This window comes from Aethina tumida, chromosome 2, assembly GCF_024364675.1.
Source record: "Aethina tumida isolate Nest 87 chromosome 2, icAetTumi1.1, whole genome shotgun sequence".
Lineage (NCBI taxonomy): Eukaryota > Metazoa > Arthropoda > Insecta > Coleoptera > Nitidulidae > Aethina > Aethina tumida.
The window spans coordinates 25,557,903-25,580,895 of NC_065436.1; the positions used below are offsets into that span (position 1 = coordinate 25,557,903).

At 31.7% G+C, this 22,993-nt stretch overlaps 7 protein-coding genes across 7 annotated transcripts; 2 read left to right on the forward strand and 5 right to left on the reverse strand.

The window, feature by feature from the left end:
- Nucleotides 1-335: 335 nt before the first annotated feature.
- LOC109608997 (probable NADH dehydrogenase [ubiquinone] flavoprotein 2, mitochondrial) lies at nt 336-1,546 on the forward strand. Its single transcript, XM_020025610.2, has 6 exons — nt 336-493; nt 594-722; nt 773-960; nt 1,009-1,216; nt 1,266-1,342; nt 1,397-1,546. Exons 1-6 carry the CDS (start codon nt 458-460, stop codon nt 1,488-1,490), a joined length of 732 nt encoding a protein of 243 aa, XP_019881169.1. The 5' UTR covers nt 336-457; the 3' UTR covers nt 1,491-1,546.
- A 34-nt stretch (nt 1,547-1,580) lies between these two features.
- On the reverse strand, nt 1,581-3,086 carry LOC109608977 (uncharacterized). Its single transcript, XM_020025543.2, has 3 exons — nt 2,725-3,086; nt 1,878-2,032; nt 1,581-1,815 (listed from the first exon to the last, which is right to left on the reverse strand). Exons 1-3 carry the CDS (start codon nt 3,081-3,083, stop codon nt 1,598-1,600), a joined length of 732 nt encoding a protein of 243 aa, XP_019881102.1. The 5' UTR covers nt 3,084-3,086; the 3' UTR covers nt 1,581-1,597.
- A 102-nt stretch (nt 3,087-3,188) lies between these two features.
- LOC109608978 (myb-like protein X) lies at nt 3,189-6,933 on the reverse strand. Its single transcript, XM_020025545.2, has 5 exons — nt 6,708-6,933; nt 5,717-5,858; nt 5,591-5,663; nt 5,046-5,498; nt 3,189-4,836 (listed from the first exon to the last, which is right to left on the reverse strand). The coding sequence occupies exons 2-5, from the start codon at nt 5,784-5,786 to the stop codon at nt 3,189-3,191; spliced, it is 2,244 nt and encodes a 747-aa protein (XP_019881104.2). The 5' UTR covers nt 5,787-5,858; nt 6,708-6,933.
- A 1,032-nt stretch (nt 6,934-7,965) lies between these two features.
- LOC109608979 (DNA ligase 1) lies at nt 7,966-11,212 on the reverse strand. Its single transcript, XM_049962949.1, has 3 exons — nt 10,915-11,212; nt 9,938-10,589; nt 7,966-9,471 (listed from the first exon to the last, which is right to left on the reverse strand). Exons 1-3 carry the CDS (start codon nt 11,098-11,100, stop codon nt 9,410-9,412), a joined length of 900 nt encoding a protein of 299 aa, XP_049818906.1. The 5' UTR covers nt 11,101-11,212; the 3' UTR covers nt 7,966-9,409.
- A 652-nt stretch (nt 11,213-11,864) lies between these two features.
- Nucleotides 11,865-13,291, reverse strand: LOC109609010 (mitochondrial thiamine pyrophosphate carrier). Its single transcript, XM_020025624.2, has 3 exons — nt 13,152-13,291; nt 12,714-13,096; nt 11,865-12,664 (listed from the first exon to the last, which is right to left on the reverse strand). The coding sequence occupies exons 2-3, from the start codon at nt 13,084-13,086 to the stop codon at nt 12,105-12,107; spliced, it is 933 nt and encodes a 310-aa protein (XP_019881183.1). The 5' UTR covers nt 13,087-13,096; nt 13,152-13,291; the 3' UTR covers nt 11,865-12,104.
- A 108-nt stretch (nt 13,292-13,399) lies between these two features.
- LOC109609009 (RNA-binding region-containing protein 3) lies at nt 13,400-14,948 on the forward strand. Its single transcript, XM_020025623.2, has 2 exons — nt 13,400-13,487; nt 13,547-14,948. Exon 2 carries the CDS (start codon nt 13,552-13,554, stop codon nt 14,893-14,895), a length of 1,344 nt encoding a protein of 447 aa, XP_019881182.1. The 5' UTR covers nt 13,400-13,487; nt 13,547-13,551; the 3' UTR covers nt 14,896-14,948.
- Nucleotides 14,949-15,156: 208 nt separating this feature from the next.
- Nucleotides 15,157-22,972, reverse strand: LOC109609013 (uncharacterized). The gene is made up of 6 exons (XM_020025626.2): nt 22,697-22,972; nt 21,203-21,312; nt 17,978-18,167; nt 16,997-17,272; nt 15,654-15,851; nt 15,157-15,399 (listed from the first exon to the last, which is right to left on the reverse strand). Exons 2-6 carry the CDS (start codon nt 21,303-21,305, stop codon nt 15,306-15,308), a joined length of 861 nt encoding a protein of 286 aa, XP_019881185.1. The 5' UTR covers nt 21,306-21,312; nt 22,697-22,972; the 3' UTR covers nt 15,157-15,305.
- Nucleotides 22,973-22,993: the final 21 nt, after the last annotated feature.

Sequence of the window (22,993 nt, forward strand, 5' to 3'; positions counted from 1 at the left end):
AACCTTAATTTTAATGTTAAGTATAATTTAATTATATTCTAATAATACATCATGATGAGACAGGGATAAATATAATTGTTACAAATACAACGATAAATATTAATTAAATTAGCAGATGATAAATAAAATAATAATTAAAAATTTCTTTTTTAAGTGCGGCAATAGGGCATAAAACACACAGGTTTTCTGTGGTAGAAAAAGTTATTTTTAATTCAGACGTCTTCACATAAATGATTAAAGTACAATATAAATAACAATAAATTATTAATAAAAAACAGGAGTAACTAATTAATACGTTAGCTTGAAAAATAATTGCAGGGTTCTTTATTGTTCTTATATAGATTTCTGTGTGTCAAATATATAAATTTGTGATTAGTAGTCCAACTGTAACTGTGATGTTGGTATTCTCAGCTGTCAATTGACAGAATTGAAAATATAATATAAATTATTTAGAAAAATGTTAAACACATTGCGAACTATTGGCAATGGCCTAGTAAGTACATGATTTTAAAGTACAAATAAAACTGTAACACTTAATAACAATACGATATGGTTAATTTATTACTATTATGTAATTCTAACCTATTTTCTAGAGAAGAACCCTTGGTTCCCGAAGTATTCAAACAACTTCCGCCCTTCAACATGATAGTTTGTTCGTACACAGAGACTCCCCTGAGGATAATGTCGACATGCCATGGGAATTTACCCCAGACAATCAAAAAGTGGATAATAAAACTGTACTCTAAATTAGATCTGATTTTTATGTTTTTAGAGAGTTGAAGCAATTTTGGCATGTTATCCTGAGGGACATAAGAGAGCTGCCATGATTCCATTGCTGGATCTTGCACAAAGACAGCATGGATGGTTACCAATTTCTGCCATGCATAAAGTGGCAGAAATTTTGAAGCTGCCCAACATGAGAGTTTATGAAGTTGCGACTTTTTACACAATGTTCATGAGGTATTTCTTAAAAGTTGTTTGATTATTTCTTTATTAAGTGTTTTGTAGAAAACCAACAGGTAAGTACCACTTGCAAGTATGCACGACAACACCTTGTTGGTTGAGAGGCTCTGATGAAATCCTTGAAACTGTCAAGAATGAATTGAACTTGGGAGTTGGTGAAACTTCTAAGGATGGTCTGTTCACTATCTCTGAAGTTGAGTGTCTGGGAGCATGTGTTAATGCCCCAATGATCCAAATTAATGATGACTATTATGTAAGTAGTACAAATTTTTGAAAATATTGTATTAATTTGTAAATTATAGGAAGATTTAACTGTGAAAGACACAAAGGAAATTTTAAATGATCTTAAAAATGGAAAGAAACCTGCACCAGGTCCAAGGTAAGTAAAATTATGAAAAATTTAAGTCTTATATTCAATTTGACCTTTTTTTAGGAGTGGAAGGTTTGCAGCTGAACCAATTGGAGAACCAACTTCTTTGAAATGCGACCCACCTGGCCCAGGTTTTGGAGTTAGAAGTGATTTGTAAAATAAAAATTGTTCATTAATGTATATGATTAAATAAATATTAAATATTTAGTATAACTTTTTTTTACTATTTATAAATAATACACCAAAATGTATAAAAACAATTTATTATCCAGATTTTGCACTTTTTTTATTTTTTGACGGACTTCTCTTTGGAGATTTTGTTTTTCCACCGGATTTTTTCGATTTACTCTTTGATCTTGTTTTCCTTTTAACTTTGCGTTTTCCTTTTTCCTCTGAACCAGGGGAAAGAACTTTAGTGTTTGCCTTGGGTAGTTCAGGAACACGAGCTGATGCATCATAACCAAAAGCACAACATGTTTTACCTATAAATACAAATTTTATAATTTTATTTTGGAAAAAGTACATTTATGATTAAATACAGTACCATTGCAAAAATCCTCTCCACATTCCGCGCAGGAGACAACTCTCATTTCTACAATGCCAGCCTTGTTTTTAGTTTTTCTTATCTGTGGGTCAATGGCCATTTGTCGTTTTTCATAAGCTCTGGTTTTTATTTCTAATTTTCCCAGTTCAACTAATCTACAAATCAATAACAATAACAATGATAATATAAAATTAATTAATTTAACAGATTAAATATATATTTTTTATAATTATGTATTTAATAAAAATAATTATACATTAATGTTAACTTTTGTTAATGATTTAAATTATTAAAAAACTACATAAAGGAAGGAAATACATTAAGCAAATCGATAAATTCACAAAAGTGACATTTCCATAAAATCAAGATTATAAAACAAACAACAGAACATAAAACAAATATAATTAATGCTAAGCAAATCAATCAACTTTTTCTTCCATTTCTAAAGCTTTTGAAAATGTGATTTTTATTCCAGGAATTGATTCGCGGAAACTCTTTTGTTTGCTATAAAATTTCCTACTTGTGTCACGCAAAATATTTACCTGGTCATTAGCTACCACAAATGATACATAAAAATTGTAATTAAATGTGACCCAATAACCTGGAAAAGGGATCTACGAGGAAATCCGTACCAAGCTGTATCATTTTGCAAACACCGCGTCGCATATATTGCTTTAAATTTTCCAGTTGATGTTCACAATAAATTTCCCTGGCGATATAAATAGAAGCAACTCATTACATGCATGATTTATACATACTATGATGGGAATTTTATTCATTTTTTAAAATACTTAAAGGTGCTACAAGTATACTTATCGTGTAAATGCATATTTTAAATATAACTCACCTCGAAAAATAATTTTCTTCGATTTTGCTCTTGGGTTTCAAAGTGGTCAACATCTTCCAATCTATAGAGACCGATGCGAGTTCGCTTATTTTTAGTTTGTTCATTTCTGCAGGCAGTGGGTCCATAAATGTATAAGATTCTCTCATTGCTTTTAGATCTTTCTTTCCCGACTTGAATTTGAACTTTTTGTCTCTTATTTTGATTGTGTCTGTCGGAACTTTTTCGGCTTTCATTTTAAAATCGGGTACTTTTTCCAGCATTCGTCTGAACTCCTCGTTGGTAGTAGCCACAGTTCTCGACAAGTCCAGAATGGGAGCATTTTCTTTTTTCTTTGTGAGAAAATCATCCAGTTTAGCCATTACTTAAAATCTGCAGTAATAAAATATTTCTTTAGTGTAAAATTTACTATAAAATGGTGTCGGTTACTAGAAATGCCTCAAAAAGTATTTTAAAAATGATTAATACTAGTTAACTTTATTTAATGAAGACAATGATGGTGTTCTAGGCGAATTTTTCCACTGTTCTTGTTTCATCATCAAGCCATTGTGCAATGAATTTAATTTTTCTATGATATCACTATTTTCATTAGGCACACATTCTGGTAATTTATTGTTCCTCTCAAGTACTTCCGATTTGTACTGGACTGATTCTCTGGGAGAATTATGTTCTATTTTCAATATATCCACCTTGATATTATGCCTGTCGCATCTACATCTGCAACAACAATCATGATCATCATGACGATAATATAAGCGGTCCTTATCGTTTTCCAGCGGTACAATTTCCGTTTGGTACATTCTTATATTTCTTTGGAAAACTTGATCGTTTTTCCTCCATAAGGCACGAGTGTTTCGTTTTTCTATGTAACCTTTCTTTCGATAAGTTCTGGGACTACCCATCTGACTCTCATCACTGGAATTTTTGTCGTCGTAATTTTTAGAATCCCGCATTTTTTGTCGTAATTTTTTCCTTTGATATAACAAATCTTTTTCACTTTGTTTTAGGTACCTAGTGGGAGGTCTATTAGCACCCCATTTCGGCCTCTCTTCCGCCACTTCATTTCTTCTTTCCTCGTTTCTACTCCTCCCGCACTTTCTACTGTTTCTGTTATCATATGTCAGTTCTATATTACTGAACTTTTCTCGAACGTATTTTTCATTGGGTTCCACCACAAAATCTGAATATTCAGTTTGTGTGCTGCTGTCGCACAATCTGGAATTCTTGTTTCTATACTGGGTGGGTGTAAGAATCCTGTTCTCAGTTCTGGAAGTACTTGTAGCTCGTTCAGTAGACATTAATGGTACTGCAATTGACATAGGTGTAGATGGATTCAAGCTAGGCACAAGAACGGCGTAAGGGATACTTTGCAAAATTTCTAACGGAGATTGAAAAACAAGAGCTTGGTAGTCAGCTCTGGGAGTTGCAACTTTATTTGATTGATTATTGGAATCGATCAGCAAATTGCTTTGCCGCGGCGATTGCACTTTGGCTTCACAGTTGTCCTTTAACATATTCACTACTTTTGGTGAAGCTCTTGAAATATCAATTTCATTGTTTAAAACTTCCTTTACTTCAGGTTGAACTGGAACAGGTAAAGGAGCATCAATATTCTCGACCGTATTGTCACAGGAAGTCTTTTTAAAATCTATTTGATTGTCCTTATTAAAATTGTCTTCCTGTCGGTCTGATTCACAAACTTTTTCTTTATCAACGACGTTCTCACACATATTCTTGTTGATAATTTCACAATCATCGTTATTTGTGTATTTCAACATTTTCTGTTTCATTTTATTTAACTGCGCTTCTTTCTGAGCCAGTTCTATGGCTTCTTGAATGGCTTCCTTTCTTTTTCTTTCGTTCTCAATTTTTTCTTGGAGCTTCATTTGTTCCATTTGCTGTCTTTGACGCTCGATTTCTTGTTCTCTTTCAATGCGCAGTTCTTCTTCTCGTTCTTCTTTTATACGTCTTTCCCTCTCTTCTTGACGTATTCTTTCCCTTTCTTCCAACTGTTGACGAATAGCTTGTTGGTGAGCAATTGCGATTTGTCTCCGTCTTTCTCTTTCAGCTAATTCCATTGAGTCTATAGGTATGTTTTGACCTCTTATATATGAACTGAAAGGTTCCAAAATTGAAATTAAAAACTTAACCCAATTTTTGTATTGCGTTTATTTGATCAGATTTATTGTTAGAAAATTAAAAGGTAATTAAGGTTAACAGTACAAGGTAAAAGAAATTGATTTACTTTATTCAACGTTAAATTTAGAAATAACTTATATTCTTGTCCGAGTATATCCGTAACCTTTTGAATATATTATACTTACCGGTTATTTGAAGAGTTTGATTCTGTCGTGTATGGTCTGTCTTGTTCTTCATTTTGTTCTGGTGATTCAGCAGGTGATTGATTAGAAACCACAATTTCCCCATCTTTGAGACCCCTCTTTACCCAATTGGGAGGCTCCCCCGGATTTTTTTCCGGTTCGTCTTTCGGCGTCCAAAATTTACCTACGCCAACACCTTTATCGCCCCACTTGGGTCTGTCGTCTCTACTAGAGGAAGACTCATATCCAGACTGTATCTGAGGATATTCGGGACTGTTATCGCTTCCATATCCGGACGTCTCGCCTCCGTGCTCGCGTTCTCTGTCATAGCGATCGTTAGAATTGAATTGGTTTTTGTACAAAGGTGGTAGGCTGCTTCTTCGTTCTGGGTCTTTGCCATTTCGTCCGTAAAAATCGCTACCTTGCACCATAGGGAATTTTGATGCATATCTATTTCTAGAAGGATATACGCCGCTAAATATATTCGAAAATGCTACAGGTGCAAAGGCAAAGGAGGTGGTGCATGTATAAGTTGGATTGGTACGAACCTGTCGAATGGTCCTTCGTAGTTTTTAGGTTCAGAACTTTGTCTCCAATATCCAGATATTCTAGCAAGTTCTTCTGAAAAATAGATAAGGTTTTAGTATTTGTATGAGAGGCGCCTTGTCCAATACCTCTTTCTTTAGCCCACTGCAGTTTCTTTCTTTCTACTAACGACATAGATCTGTCTATGTATGTAGACATTTCCAGGAAGGAATGGGCATTTTTTGCAACCGACTTTCCTGTTTAGTTCAAATATTGACAATTTGACGAAAGCTGAAATGTATACATTTCAGTATGTGAATCTTTTTATTTGTGTCTGCATGTTTCACGACGCTTTTAAGTATCTAAATGTAATTGAGTTCCGCTTCTAACAGTAATAGACATGCAATCGCCCACAATTTGATGGTTGTTCAAAGTTTTATGAAAACCACGATCGAAGAATAATTTATTAGTAAATTATTTAGAAATCGATGGGATGCAATACAAACAATTGGGGCCTTTAGAGGGAATTCTACACATTCATGTTCTTGGTAATAATATTTAATGTATGCAGTAAGGCGCTAAAATTAATATTAATCGAAGTCTGAGAAATTTTCATAATTACAGTGGTCAGAATACTATAAAAAATGAATCGATATATTTAACAGTCTGGGCTTTACGTCAGCGATGAGAATTAATAATTGAAATTATGTTTCAATATTTTAACGTAATATTCTGTTATAGATTAAAAAGTATTGTGATATAAATTTACGCATTAAGTCGTGTAATTAAATGTTTTATACATATTTCTGTATATGGAAATTAATTTTTTCAAAATTGATCAACGACTTCAAATTTTAACATAATTTATAATTAATTTAATCAATATACATATTCATACATACATATAATATGTGCAGTAAGCAAAGCACTGAAATGAAAATTTAATATTAATTGAAACTATAAAGAATATCATTTATAATTTTGAAATTATTTAATTTTAGCATAACAGCAGCATTAATTTTATAATGGTGACATTATAAAAAATTAAACTAGCAAAGTTTGTGTTGCAAACATGAAATGTGGTTGTTGTTAATTGTAAGGTATATGTAAGCTCTTTAAAACGCTCTCGATTTCACATACCTGTTGCGATTCGGACCCTCTTTGTTAGCCGCAGGAATTCCTCGAGTGGTAATCGCGGGAAGTCACCCGAACTCGTTCCCGTGCGCGACTATTCTCATCACAAAGAGGAAACCGCGCCGCCACGAAAAAAGTCATGCGGGAAAACAGTATCTGGTATTTGATCAATTTCATCTCTATAGCAACCACTATTCAAACACCTTGCGGGTGAATAACCCGGATCCACCCGTAAAATATCGCACCGTCAAAATCTGGACGCCGGCAAGACGGTGCATGTTTTGTGACTACCTTTTTCATGAATTATTTAACGTGGTGCGCGAATATATTTCGACCATGAATGAGTTGCACATCGGTTCAATGCCCAACTTTTTAATTGCCTCAGTTAAAAATGATTATAAAAATCTCTTACCAATATTATGGTCATATGTAAAACTCACAACACGAACATGTCTCGAACAAGTGTTCATGTGTGTGATGGTTTTATTTATACATTTGAAGAACAGAGGGGGTTCTGTGGTATTATTGAGCAACCGAAGGTTTATATTTGGCAAGAATTGTTACAAAAATGCGGGTGATACATACAAAACGTAATACGACAGATAAATAGTATTTAAATAATAATTCTCATTATAGAAACGTATATATTAATTTATTAACAATCTCCATAAAACAATTCTTACTGTTACTTTTTCAGTTTATTTACCTTAAAACCGTGACCCAATTGAAGTCATATAAGTTTGAAACTGTTCCAATAAACCTTGCAATTAGATTATAGTAATTACGAAATTATGTCACATGTGTAACAATTCCACAATGTAAAACTGTCGGTCCCTTAGGTAACTTATTCAACGATAAAGTCATGCGAGCACTTTCCATTACTACCCTATTGAGGAAAATGTAATAGTAAATTTTTATGATTTATGCATATTCGCCGGCGCTTTCGCGTGTCTGGGGGATGTTTAACCAATATGCCGATTTGTTTATTTGGGTCATGCCACGATATCAGAGTAGAAAGTGTTTGACTAAGAAAAATATAAATGTGGCAAACACAAGGGCGGATTTATTACCTTGCTGCGTTAATAAGGTCAAAGTTTACCCTTTAAGTGATTCTAGATCCTTTGCCAAGATTCTTGAAGGTCAGCAAAAGGATTTTAGTTGCACGATAATGTTACATTTATCAGGGGGAACACCAAGTTTTTTCTTCTCACTAATAAATACATAGAAAAAACTTAAATACTTAATTTAAAAGAAAAAGCACGTATACATTTTTAAAATATATTTTCAAAATGGTCCCCAAAAAGATAACACTCCACAGACCTAATACATTATATTACAACAGTAATGTATAATTTTATAAACACAAATACATATATACAAAAACTAATCCAGAAGTTGTTTCACTATTTTCAAACACATAGGTATGTATAATGGGTATTTCCTAAAAATTATGTAACAAAATATAAGAATCCTTACAAAAGTGTGTTACATCCGATTGTACTGTATTTACATACATATAATAAATATCTATATCATTTACAAAAAATTATTATTAATTTATTTTATACACCCTGTAAGTGTTTTTATATCTGAAGATTAATTTTATTATAAAATAGACTATCGCTTTTTATAAAATATTAAACAAAATAACTAAAAACAAATAATAAAAAAACAAGAGAATACAAAAAAGTTTTACTAAAACACTAAAAAAGTATTAAAAATGAGTACCCGTTAAAAATACATAGTTTTCAATAAGTTATGTACCATAAAGATATTAAATGCACAGATGTCCAAATACACACAGAGAGAGATGTATTTTATTGCTAAACTTAATGAGTAAAATCACCAAGAAATAGATATAAATTTGGCAAGACACAAATTGAAACTTGTTGCGAGGTATGCAGCACGACAACATGTGTAATTTTAAGAGAACTCTAACTAGATCGTAAAGCCATATATACTGGTAAATCTTGATTTGGATTTTATGAAAGTTCTAGTTAGAACAAACTTAAACATTGAAAAATGTTACTGAAAAAATGAATGATATTTGATTAATTAAATTGAGCAAAGACACGAAAGTATGCCCTTAGAGAAAAACTAAAGATCATACACACAAAAATACAATAAATAAGAGATGGAAGACATTAAAAATACGATTCTTACATCCTTAACGTTATCGCAAAAATATATTATTAAAAATATTTTGCAACTTATGCCGCACACTATAAGGCCATTATTTTTCATTGGATAAGTTAAACAATAATTTGATTTTTTTTTCACATTGGCACACAAGTCTTACACCTTAATTTAAGTCCTAGAAACTAATTACATATGTCTACTTCTGTTGATGGAATGCATGAATATGATTTAGCAGCCAGACATATTTGATCAGTAAAATTACAAGTTTATATACAAAAAGCCTTAGTTTTAAATTATGAATGAATCATGCCATTGAATTATCAATCACTTAGTCATATTGCATAAAGTGGTCATTTTAAAAAGTATCAAGAGTATGTGTCAAAATTGATTTTTTTTAAATCACCACCATTTGATGAAATATAAATAATTCGCTTTTCCTTTCAGTTCGTTCAGGAAACAACTGTCATTGGAAACCTGAAAATTCATACTAATAGTCTTTTTGTGATTTACTGTGTACAATTAGTACACAGTTTGTTTATTTTCACTCTGCTAAGTGTCTAAAATGCGATTTAGTTGTCTCTACGGGCTTTTTTCTTACTCTTTTTCGGTACTTTCGCCTCCGTCCAAACATCTGTAACAAAGAGATATATTGTAAAATAAATTATAATAATAAATTAATATGTTTTGAAATAGGTAAATTAATCATTAATAATAAGTTTATTTACATTAATACTTCATTATTGGATTTTAATAACTTAACCTTTGACAAAAATTAATGGTAAAGCCGGAATGTTTTGAAATGCAATCATAAATTCAATGTCATGTTTATTGAAATGTTAAATATGTAAATATTTTGGTTAATAAAATGTATAGATTTAAGTGCAATCTGTTAAGTAATTAATATTATTTTGACTATTGAAATAATATACATAATGATAACATTCATCAGATAAAATTATCATCAAAATAACAAAAACCTGTCATCCTGTCTGATTTCTTTACAGATAATCTGAGAATGCTATTGTTATCATAAAATAAATGCTAATTTAATTTACCCTTTGTTTTAAAATATTTATGCACAAAAATTAGGTACTCACCACCAAGTTCATCAAAAGCAGCTCCAGAAGCAGGTTGTTTAGCTTCAACCTTCTCTTCAGCAACTTCAACTTTCGGCTGCTCCTTTGGAGCAGTAGCTTTTTTGTTGTCCACCACCTTTTCAGCAGTCTCTTTCTTGGCCTTCTTCTCTTTCTTTTCCTTTTTTTCTTCAACAACTGGTGCCTCAATAACTGCTTCAATTTTCTTGGACTCTTCCTCAGCCTTCTTAGCTACTTTCACCTCCTTCTCCTTTTCGCGGAGCTCCTTGTTGACGACTTCTTTCACAAATTTGTCAATTTCAGCATTTTCGATTTTGGCATTTTTCTTATTTTTCTTGTCCTTCTTGGCTGGTGATAATTCCTGCTTCTTCTTTTTGTCGCCCTTGCTGAAGACAGTCTCCCAATCACCATCATCATAATCAACAGGCTTCTCAACAACAGGTTTCTTTAGATTTTTCTTGTTCTTTGCCTCTTCAATAGACTTTGCTTTCAGGGTCTCATTCTTCTTATTCTTCTCAGACTGTTTGTTGTCTGCTTTCTTGTCCTTTTGTTTTGGGGTTTCTGACACATCCTTAGCTGGGGACTTCTTGGCTTCTTTAGCTGGGGATTTTTCGTTCTTAGCTTCGCTGGTTATGTGACCGTTTGCGGTAGTTTTCTGAAATTAACATTTGTTTTTATTACACATACTGCACATTTATTATGTAATTAACTTGTTAAGAAGCAAACAATTGAAAGTAACAACAATGCATGACAACTTAAACGAGCTGTATACATAGAAATCATGTGTAATAGGTACAAAAATTGCTAGAACACCCTCTTATTTCTGTAATTCACGTAGCAATAATGAAATTAGAGGTGAACCGCGAAAAATTTCGAAGTGTGGCATATGTTATGATGAAGTGGCGGATCACGATTAACGGCCCATCAACTAAGCGTCAAAAAGGTCAACCATGAAAGGAACCCACAGTGAAAATGCTCACCTTTTCTTTGGTCTTGCGTTTCTTGTTCGCCTGCTTCTTATCTTCGGTGGTTAGTTTACGGAACGGTGGTTGTTTTACCGATTGAAAACCAAATATAAAGGTCAGAAGGGAAAAGCCGACCACAACCGCGGCAATAATCGCAACGGTCGTGGACTGTAAATTGAACAGATCATTTAAAATCTCCATTGTTACGGCACGTACGGGACTAAACTCAATTTACCACGACACACACCGTACACCACAGATTATACTGGACGAAATTTTTGATGACGCGGCCGTGACGTAAACATTTACATATGTTTATTTCGATACATGTGCGCCACGTATTTGCGCAATATGCATTTGGCGTATGCGCGGACACAGCCACCTTGAATAACTTAAATGCCCTGTCACAATTTATGATTTTTTATTTATATTATTTAAATATTTTGTGGCACTACAGGATCAAATATTGATAAATAGTATCCGAATACTGACAGATTTACGTGAGCCGTAAGTTAAAATACAATTAATTCAATAAAATCAAAAAATTAAAAATAAAATCTAGGTGGCCTTGTTTGTATGTTTGGGAATTTAACTAAAGCGGTTATGGTAGGCCTGTTTAACGAGTCCGCAAAAACTAAAAATAATATTCAAATGGCAATTTTTACGAGTCTCTTTTACACCAAGAATAGTTCGGGGTCGTGAGCTTAAAACTATTATTAAATTTATTTTTCTATTTTAATTAGTCGCGCTAATTAAAATAGTGCTGTACTTAATTTAACTTTTCTCTTGCCTTTTTTGAACATCTATATATAGTTAATATTGATAGATTAACAAATATTTTTAATCATGAAGATAAATCATTTTAAATTTGTGAAATCTTTTTCTAAATATTTTAACAGGATGTTGTAAATTATTATCTGTAATATGGCTGTTAGTTCCATTATAGAGTAAAATAATACTCGCAGTAACTTTTAAACATTTATTCGAGCAATAATCAACAAATTATCATATTATACTACACTACAATGACTAGAATAAGGTTGTACATCTTTGGTACCGAGTATTATCACTGAACACAGTTTAACTTAAACAAAATCAACAATGTAGCAGAATGACTCATTATTATACAATAAATAACACTTGTAAAAATATATTTAAAAAAATAAATCTCTTAACTTAATAACATTATTGAAAACCCATTGTACTCAAACCTTAGTTTTTTCCAAAATTTTACAGATCATTTCGTAACTGCTGAAATGTAAGGCTGTGGTGCACACAGCTTTAATCAAACTGGGACTCAGACCTTTAAAGAACCCTGCTAAACCCTCCAGCTGATAAATTCTAATAAGACAATCATTAAATCCTCTGCACACAAACAACCTGCCAAATGATTTTCTACCCTCCTCAAAACCCTGTACTTGCATCCTTTTCTTGGTCAAATCAAAGGGGTAAATAAAAGCTTTGGCACAAAGTCCTGCCAAACTGCCAGCCATTAAACTACTAGATAGTGTAGTACTATCAGTTTTTATTACCTTCAAATACAAATCACTGAATATTTTGTAGCACATAAACTGTGCACCTGCATGAGGTCCAATTTGTAATACTGTGGGAAGCAAACCACGAAATAATACAAAGGGGCCTTCATTTCTGAGAATGCTAATTCCCGCCTCCACTACACCTTTATAAATTTTTTGTTGTTCACTTTGTGCCACTAGCCTAGTCCTTATGACATCAAAAGGAAATGATACTAATGTTGCAACGCCACCTGTAATTGCATGATTTATGTAGGTTCATACAATAAGCAAGTTATTTACCTGCAATTGAGCCACATGTGAAATTAACAAAAGGCGAGTAGTTATGTGGTAAGTTCAGTCTGGCACTTTGTCTGGATAAAATTTCAAATGTGCAGAACTGCCCAACACCATACATAACAGAAAGCCATTGTGCTGGTATGTGCCCCTTCCAAAAGGCTTTGGGACCTTCCTCCCTCAGTATTACACCAACTGCTTGAAATATTGATCTATACTTTGAAACTTCATGGTTAGATATTGGTTCTACTTGGAGTTGGAAACGTATTTTTAAAACGTCCAGAGGTTGACAAATCGCTCTGGTTATGAATCCCGATCCACCGCCAGCCAATGCAAAATCTAATTTTGTTAACTTAGAATCTTTGTCGTATCCAACCATGGTTCACCTCCTAAAAGTAAACAAAGTAATAGAGCTGTCTTATGTTAAAAATATGTTGAAACTACCAATTTCTGTCATAAGATTCGAAACGAACTACATTATTTGAATTTCAAAATTAACCTCAGTGCGTTATTTGTCATGTCAATGTCAAAGTCATGTTGGGTAACATACTGATAGAGGAAACAACGTTACCATTTCATTAGACTGAATAAAAGTGAATTAATATGCTTATTAAACTAGAGGTTTATCAACAACAAAAATATTATGTTTTTCGAATAAATAGCAATTTTTATTCTAATATTTTCAGAAGAAGAAGAAGAAGATATTCTAACATAACCTAAATTAACCTCAACTTTAAATTTAAATATTTCAATTTTGACTGTAGATATTATAAAATTAAGGTTCAGATAATTTTTGTATATTTCAAATTTTAAATTTCGTTAATTAAATTAATTTTTAGGAAAAATGGTTTGTAAAGACACACTGAAAATAAAAAATCTGCCAAAGGAACTCACAGACGCCCAAAAGGAAGACTTTGCCAGACATTTTGGTGCATCAACCATAAAAGTTATAACATCTCATTCGACAGGAAGATCTATTGTTTTTGCCAAATTTGAAAATAATGAAGTAGCCACAGCTGTAATGCACAGACTCCACCAAACGAGAGTACTAAATAACATAATATCTGTAGAATATGCCCCAAATGATTTATTAGCAGGCAAACAACCAAGTAGACCAAGTGAGGAACCTGAAGTAGTTACAGAAACAAAATTTTATGAGACATTTATTAAAAGAATCAATGCATTCAATGATTATGTGGGATTTCACCAACCGCCACCTCCACATTTAAAATATGAGTATCCAAAAGCCAACAGAGCAACAGTTAGTAACATTGCACATGCATTGGCAACAGTACCTAAATTTTACACACAAGTATTACATTTAATGAATAAAATGAATCTACCACCTCCATTTGCAACAGTAGAACAATCTGCAGTGTCTCATCAGCCTTCAGTTCCTGTATCTACACAAAATCCTCCTACACCAAAGCCATCAAAAAATAAAAGTTCATCTGAATCCGAACTGGAAAGTGATGAAGATAATAAACAAACAGATATAATTCCAGAGAAAAGAGTTTTACCTCACAAAAAGGTGGTCAAAAGGCCAAAATTTATAAAACCACAAGTAAATTCCATTCCAAGTTCTTCCAAGCCCTCAGAGAAACCAGAAAATGTATTTGAAAAGAGTGATGTCATATTAGACAGGAAAATAGAACTGAAAGTTAATGCAGACTCACTAGACAATAAACAAGAACAAGAAACTAGAAAAACAGGATCATTTGGAATAATGTTGCCATTAGTTAAACCTGTGGAAAATGAGAAGGTTGACAAAGAGGTGACTGACAAAGTGGAAATAAAGAAAAAAAAACATATTACAGAGGATGAATTACTTAGTAACCAAATTCCTCTCAAGGATGTGGGAGTTCTACCAGTATTTAAAAATTATCATCCAGGAACACCAACTTGTAGATTGTACATTAAGAATATTGCAAAAACTGTGACTCAAGAAGATTTGGAGTATATCTACAGCCTATATAAATTGGATGAAACTGAAGATAGACCAAGTCAGTTTGATATAAGATTGATGCAAGAGGGTAGGATGAAGGGACAAGCATTCATAACATTAGATACAGTGGAGCAAGCTCAAAAAGCTTTAGAACAAACAAATGCCTACATTCTTAAGGACAAACCTATGGTTGTCGTATTTGCTAAATCCGCACCAACTCCAAAAAACTTGAAGAAAGACTAAACTGCTTTAAATTATTATTTTCACATTTAGATAATAAATTTTATTTATATGAAGCTTTGTGTGTCCTTTATCATAACCATTTTATTTACATTAGTCACAATAGAATGAATGTTTGTCATTTATATAAGAGAAACTTTTGCAAATAATATTAATATATCAAACATAGATTAATAGCTATTTTATCAATTTGTTTAGTTTTAATATAGAAAATATTGATTAAATAAGAATAGTTGTTCATTTTGTTAAGAAATTAAAAATAAATCAACTTAATATATTTTATTGCCTAATAAGTTACATAAAATCTAAACTTAATAATTACTATACAATATTTTACAATATTTTTATCCAGAAGTTGATAATTTTTTAAATATCCATTCTTCATTTTAAATTATTTTTTTAGATATTTAATTTCATCCGTAAGAAACTGTATATCCCATATTCTTCATTAAAGTTTCCTTAATTGCTGGTTGAAGTTCTTTTTGCATGTATGTAGTTAATAAAGACCTGAAATGCAAAAATACCATGTTTATTGAATTATATGTGATGTAACAACAATAATATATTATACCAAAGTTATAGTAATATTGGGCACCACACTAGCTACAGTTTATTATTTATACAAGTATATTACCAGTTTTTATGCCCTTATTCATTTCTGTCCGCCAGTACATTGCACATTTATACAGGCTAATGCACACAATACACGACTCGAGCCTTACTATTAACCCCATCTGTATTCTCTTTTATCCCCTCGTTACCTTATGCCTTTGAGAAAAATATCCTCCATCTCTCTAGACAAATCCTCGTCTTCCTCGAGTCTGAAATTCCTCCGGTGTTCCCTAAGGCGGGGTTCGCAGCCGTAAGCGTAGACGCTGATAAATCCGGGTTCGAGGAAATGTGAGTCCGTTCTTACATTGAACTGGCCCCTTTCACGTCGGATCGGTTCGGTGTGGAAGCTGAAAAACGGTAATGAGGATATGTCAATACCGGTCATATCCAATTTGGATTTTCAGTAGGATAAAAAGGATACAGTGAATTTGAATAGAATTTATTGAAATACAATTTTTATTTTAATGGTTATATAAATTTAAAATATAATAGTTACTTATATATTTTAATTAGCAATTAATTTTTCAACAATTAATTAATTGTTAACATTTAAGCCAAGAATTATGAGTATAGTAAGTTTAACAAAAATATTAGTTATGTAAGTAAAAGCACAGGGTTTAAAAATTACATTTAATGCTATTGTGAAACATAATATTTTTCTTTAAAACTGTGAATATCTTCATTGTATCCATAGACAGTAGTTCATTAGAAATAGTGCACAGCAATTGTTATGTAAAGTACTGGTTTTATGATTTATATGAAACAATAAAAAATACATTGCATAATTTTAAACAATAGAAAATATAACAAAAATTAAAATGAATAATACTTATACTTCCTAAAGTATAATCAATAGGTCGTATATTTACAATTTTTTTATTTCAATTTGAGTAGGTAAGTCCACCCAAGTCCTACATATTTATTCATTTTATAGAGAAATAGTATCATTTCTAGAAGAAATACACATTTTTTACTTCGCGATTTCACTATTTACCTTTTCAGACACATGTTTTACGAATCCATTGTCTAATGCAACATCGCGGTTTCTTATGTGTAGTTTAATTGTTTTATATGGAATTAATTATTCCAGTTCGCTTTCTTGATCTATTAAAGTTTCTATTTGGCTTATGTACATCAAAAGAGACATCCAGTTCAATTTCTAAAGAATTTTCAATTCTCATCAATAATTTGCGATAATAAAATCGTTACCAAACTTAATTCAGTTCTAAAACTATTCGAACATATTTTTCGACGAAGGAATTAGAGCAAGGAACACCGAAGAAATAATCAAAGAAACATTAAAAACGAATTTTGCTCCGATGGGGAAACATTACTGCAATCAATTTTTACAAGATCTGATATCATTTTGTAATTTCATATTTCAATGAATTTGGGTTAAAGGAAATTGCACCCTAACAATGCCATTATGAAAAGGCGAACCAACAATCAGTCAAAAATTCTATTTATGTTTAATTATTTCGTTATTTCTTACCGGATTCCAGCTTTCCGAAGCCTTAGAACCATGTTACAAGCATCATCGGGGTTGGGAGTTACCGGTTCCCTTTGCAATTCTTCTTCGTTGAACAAATTAACTCTTCCGCTTATCGTGAGATCGTTGAAGAGCAATCTCGTTTCCAGACTGGAATTCCTGGGATTGAATCTGCACCTGTCAACTCTTACCCAACTGTGGGACGTTGGCAGTCGCACCCTCATGTTGGTTACATAAATATCGTAAGGTGCACTGCGGAGTTGCTGGTGCAAAGTGTAGCTAAAAAGGAAAAAAATTAAAATCAACGATTATGTTTTTCCACGTTTTCATCGCTTTGAAGCAGAATTTTTGAGCCAATTAATCATTGAAGGGCCCTATGCAAAAGAATGTAAACTTTCCTTTTATGTCTGCATACACTCGTCTCGTCGACGGACAGGCTTATTGTCTGTCTATGACATTATCGTCGCAAGAGACGTTCTCTAATCAATAATCCATTATTGTAGCACACACTTTTATTTCTTTGACTACGCTTTTACGGTTCTAATTCCTTGATTAAATGCCGCGCGTGTAATTGCTATTTGCAGTCTAATGAATAATGTCTCATGCAACAGTAATAGAGATAGTTTAAGTGAAATATGTAAAAAATTGCCTGTCAGTTATGCTGAAAATTAATGAATATAAAATGTGATTAAATATTCAACAGAATTTATGTATTCATTTAACAGAGTTATTAATGATCATATGAAAAATGTCTAATTTATTTGAAGTTTCGTTTGATTAATGAATTCAAGATTTTTTGTTTGTTTAAGGGCAATCAAGTGTTAAATGTTTTATGAGTTCAGCTATGTCGATGATCTTGCTTTCATATCATGCAAAACAATACTTATATCCCGTAGTTGGATATCAACTTTTTTATAATGGTAACTTTCTTGACCATCCTTTAAATGCGATTATTAAAGCAAAATAATCAAACCAATTAATTACCCATTTAAATCCAAAGTTTTTTGCTTCATCAACTGTCGTCTTCTAATATCCTCCAAGGCGTTTTCCAAACGTTCCGAACACTTTCTACCCATATCCGGATGTCGGTCGTCGGTGTAAATATTATTACCGCTCTCTGGGATATAGGGATAAGCTGAATTTGAAAATTTGTCGTTCTTTCGATGCGGCCGCTCTGAAATTGTGCACAAAAAATCGATTGCATTATGAATTTGAAGCGGAGCAATTGCAATTGTGTGTAACAACCGTCTTGATACCATCATAATCAAACATTAATTGCCGGTAAGCGATTCATTACATGTAATAAGTCATTTCCTCAGAATGCTACTCTACAAATATTTCGATTACACTGATTACCGATATAATCCACAATTACGGCGTAATTAATATTAATTGTGCTGTTTTAATACAAATAATTATAGGAATTCTAAAAACAGCTGGATGAGAAAAAATACTGTATAAAGATTATTAAAAAGTATTACAGCAACTGCAGTTATCATCGTATATTAATTTAATTAAAAATGTGTAAAAACGTTCTTAATTAAATATAAAATGTTGCAAAATTTTTATAAAAATAAATACTTAATTCCGGTTTTAATTAAAAATAATAATTATTAATTTTAAATATGTTATATATTATATATTATTTTTTCGCGAGATGACTGTAGTGATCTACATCTGGTAAAGTATCGATCAAACAATTCTTTGCTCATCAAACTTTAGTTGAAAATGCAAGACAGGCAGCTAAAATTGTAAATGGTGTTTATGGTTCCAATGCTCAATCGATTAATTACATCCAATTTTGGATATGTGGATTTCATTCAAGTTTATCGATGAAATCAAAGAAATAACCGAAGTTGACAAGCATGTTAGTGCTTAGTCGTATCATCGTTCTGGAGTTAAAGATTGACCATAAAACTATTCGCATAAAGCTAAATTCAAAGAGAAGATTGATGTTTGGGGTGCCACACCAAAAAACACGAATTTTCATGTGCGAAATCGACCCATTTCTTAAACGGTTGGTGACTCGGGATGATAAATGGGTCACATGTGTGTGTGTGTGTGTGTGAAAACGATCGTGGTCAAAGTGCGGTGAAGCAGCTCAAATGGTGGCCAAACCGGTACTAACAGCCAGAAAGGTTCTGCTCTGCATTTGGTGGATTGGAAAGGAATCATTTATTATGAGATGCTTCCATATGGCCATATGAACTAAATTCGGATCTCTACAGTCAACAACTGGACCGTTTGTAGCTAACGATTGACCAGAAACGGCGAGAATTGGCTAACAGAAGAGGTGTTGTGTTCCATTAGGCCAGGCCACAGACGTCTCTCTCCAGAAACTCTGAGAGCTTGGCTAGGAAGTTTTGATGCACCCATCACATAGTCTGGACCTGGCATCAAGTGATTACCTCTTTTTCTTGGATTACAAAACTTTCTTAGAGATAAGAAATTGTGAAATCAATTACTAGAGTTTTCTTCCAATAGGAACCAAGACTTCTAAGAGAGAGGCATGATGAATCTGCCTTTAAAATGGCAACAACTTATAGAATAAAACGGTGCATATTTGACCCAAATCGGAGAATCCGAAACAAGTTAAATTCACTTGAATCTAAATGAAACACTCAAATCTAAACTCAGAACTAAAATTTGAGGTAATTATTTACGTGGTAATATGTAATAGTTGTAACCAAAAGAATTTTGTCTCGACGTTTAATATATTTTATCGCAATATTTATCATATTTATTAGCGCGGAAACTGTTAATTTGAACACAGTTTAAACAGTTGTTCCACAAAGAGATTTTTTGGTGCATTAAACAACGAAATAACAGATCTTGATCAAATAAACAGCACGACGTTATGACCTGTATCTAGGTATGTTGTACGTACACGAAAATACATGAGCATAAGAATTAACAGTGAAAGTTGATAAAAATTCACAAAACTTTACCGAATAACCGCTTCACTCTCGGTGGACCGTAAAATGAGCGAGAAAAAAACAAATCAAATGCAAACAGGTGTATCTTGAATTTCTTTTTTTTTCCGCCTCGATTATGGAAATTATACGACTTGATTGGAAAAAGTTATCGCACACGACACATATTTTCTAGCTAATGAGATAAATACATTATTTATATCTTGTTTTGCAAACTGCATTCAGTCTGACAAAGGTAATTGATTGAAATTGGTGCTTTGTTTTATTGAAGAACCATAATGGAGGCACACTCTTCATTATGTTCGTTTCCAGTTGACTCCAACCTTAATTACAATTGGAATTCATAATTTTAAAGTGTAACGCGTTTTTAGAAAAATATGAAGCGTGTGTAGTACTTTTTTTTTTTGGTGATTTAACGATTTCACTACTTCTCGACTTTCCATTTGAACCGTATAATTAAAGTAAATACGTTCTTTATCTTCTTTCTATTTTATTTTAGACGCCACACGATACAAATAATAAAATAGAAAAATCGAAAGTAAATTTCATATTCCTCCTACGAAGTACTACAAAGGAGCGATCAAATATGTAGATCACAAGATCGTTAGGATCGATTACAAAGAATCATAATGTAGAGCTTATTTGTAATAGAAAGTGGTTAGAGTACAATTTCTTTTAGTTGGATGCAGTTCCATTTTAATATTTCCTTTGGCAATGTTTCTTGTCAAGATCAAATTATGAGTCGGATATTTATTATTATTGGCAATATTATATCTGTTTATCAAGTTGCAAGTTACGTGCCATTAATTTCAACAATTCACGATCGGCTTAGCTGACAGCAATATATTTAAAATATCAATACAATAAATTATGAACCCGTATTTATTAACATTTTAATGCACAAATGAAATGGGTGTTACATATTCCATCACATGGAAAGTTGGACCTCATTTTAATTAAATTCCAATACTTTTAAAATGAATTTAAATTTAAAAGTTGCCAAAATTTGCGATCGAACAGTTTAACAACCTGCAGGTTGCACGATACACTTTTTACCGGAATTAGGCATAATTAAAATGCTAAAATTTACCAATCTTACATAATCCTACTCTCACAAAGTAAACGAAATCAAAACACATGTATAATTATACATGTTAGTCCAAAATCGTAGCCACGAATTTAGCCAATTGTGACCGGTGAAACTGTGCGAAAAAGTGAAAGGTCAATAGTCACTATTAATGGCGAAGCTCGATTGTTTTAATTGATATTCTCTTACCTTCGTGTGAATCTAGATTGGTCGTGTCTTCGGCCAGTATTCCGCACGCCGTGTCCGTGAAACTTAACGCCCAAAGGAAAAGCATCCACATTTGTAGATACATTATTTATCTAAACAAAGAAAAATTGATTGAATTATTGTATCGTATTATAAAAAAATGTTGGATTGATGGTATTTGTATCATTATATTTGGGTAAAATTGTGTGTAAGTAATCGAAATTGATCTACTGTCATGTTTAAACTACAGGCAATTTCCAAATGGAATAGAGACGTCAAAACAAAAAATGTTTTATTATATGTGATATATAATAATGATCAAAAAGTAGTAAATGTAGTAGCATAACAATTTTAAATTATATAATTATAATTAATATTAAATTTTTAAAAAATCGGTTTTAAAATAATATATATAAATAGGTTTTTATCAATTTTTAAGTAAAATGTTTTATTTCTCAAACAACAACTTCAAAATTATTTGATTACAGTTCTTTGCAATATACAATTGTTGTTACATTATCCTTTCAATAATAATTATCAAAAAGTAATCACTAAAAAGTAATAAAAGTATCTTTACAATTTTAATCAAAAATAATAGTTTCAAATATTTTTAATATTAAAACATCCTCAAAATTTTGTATTATATAATTATAATTAATAATAAATTAAAAAAATTGTAATAATAATAATAGTAAACTTTTAAGTAAGATGTTTTATTTGATAAAAATTTTTACCCACCAATTAAAGAACCATAACATGTTTTTTTTTTTTATTTTTACAAATACTTTATTCATATATCCATTATTTATATATTAATGAAAATATTGTGATATATACAAGATGTTTTATAAATATTCTTAAGCGTTTAATTTTAATAAATAAAATTTTTACATTTAAAACTATTTTTTAGTAATTAGGGTATTTAATTATTTTTATAATCTTTTCCATATTTTAAAATTCAATTTTTAAAATAAAATTAGTACGTACGTTCAATAACTTAACTATTTGATTACACTTTTTTTGCAATCTACTATTGTTGAAATTAATTGTTGTAATGTAATTAACATTATCTTTTTATTCGATTGTGTATGGTTTTAACTCAACCTTATCTAATTAATTCGAGTGAAAATAAATCTTAATTAATAAAATACTTTTCACAGTAAATCACTGTTTTTTAATTATACTGTGTACTAATTACTTTTATTGCCATTTTTATATATTCATCGATAACTCCTAATGAATTACTCAAAAGAAAAAGGATTTATAAAAAATACTATAATTTTATATAAAAAAATGTTAGTAAAATAGCAATACAGGATTTTTAAATTTCACTGACAATATTATCCATACATATTAAAAATAATTTTCGATCGATTAGAGAGATAAGGAGACTGTAATACAAAAAAATTTTGATAATTAAATTTTTTATACATATTGGAGATATTTTATAAAAGAAGTGATACAAAGTAAAAATGAATATTGTACAAAATCACTTACATTCTAGAAGGAAAAATCTTCACCGTCCGCAGTGGAACCACTAAAGACGTGAACCTCCGTGACAATCCGTCTATTGTCTTAGCACCAACTAGAGCGTACGATACTCTCACTGTGCGTTGCTGTTCGCGTTCGGAACGTCTTCGCGAGACTGAAGACTTCAGCGTGCCAACCGTTCTCCTGGTGTTGCGCTTTTTCAGCGAAAAAAAATATAATAGGGCTCATTCACGAATTCGAACCAGGTCGATTTACCATTGTCGGACACGAGACGTGGTGGAAGTGAGGATTTCGAATCGGACG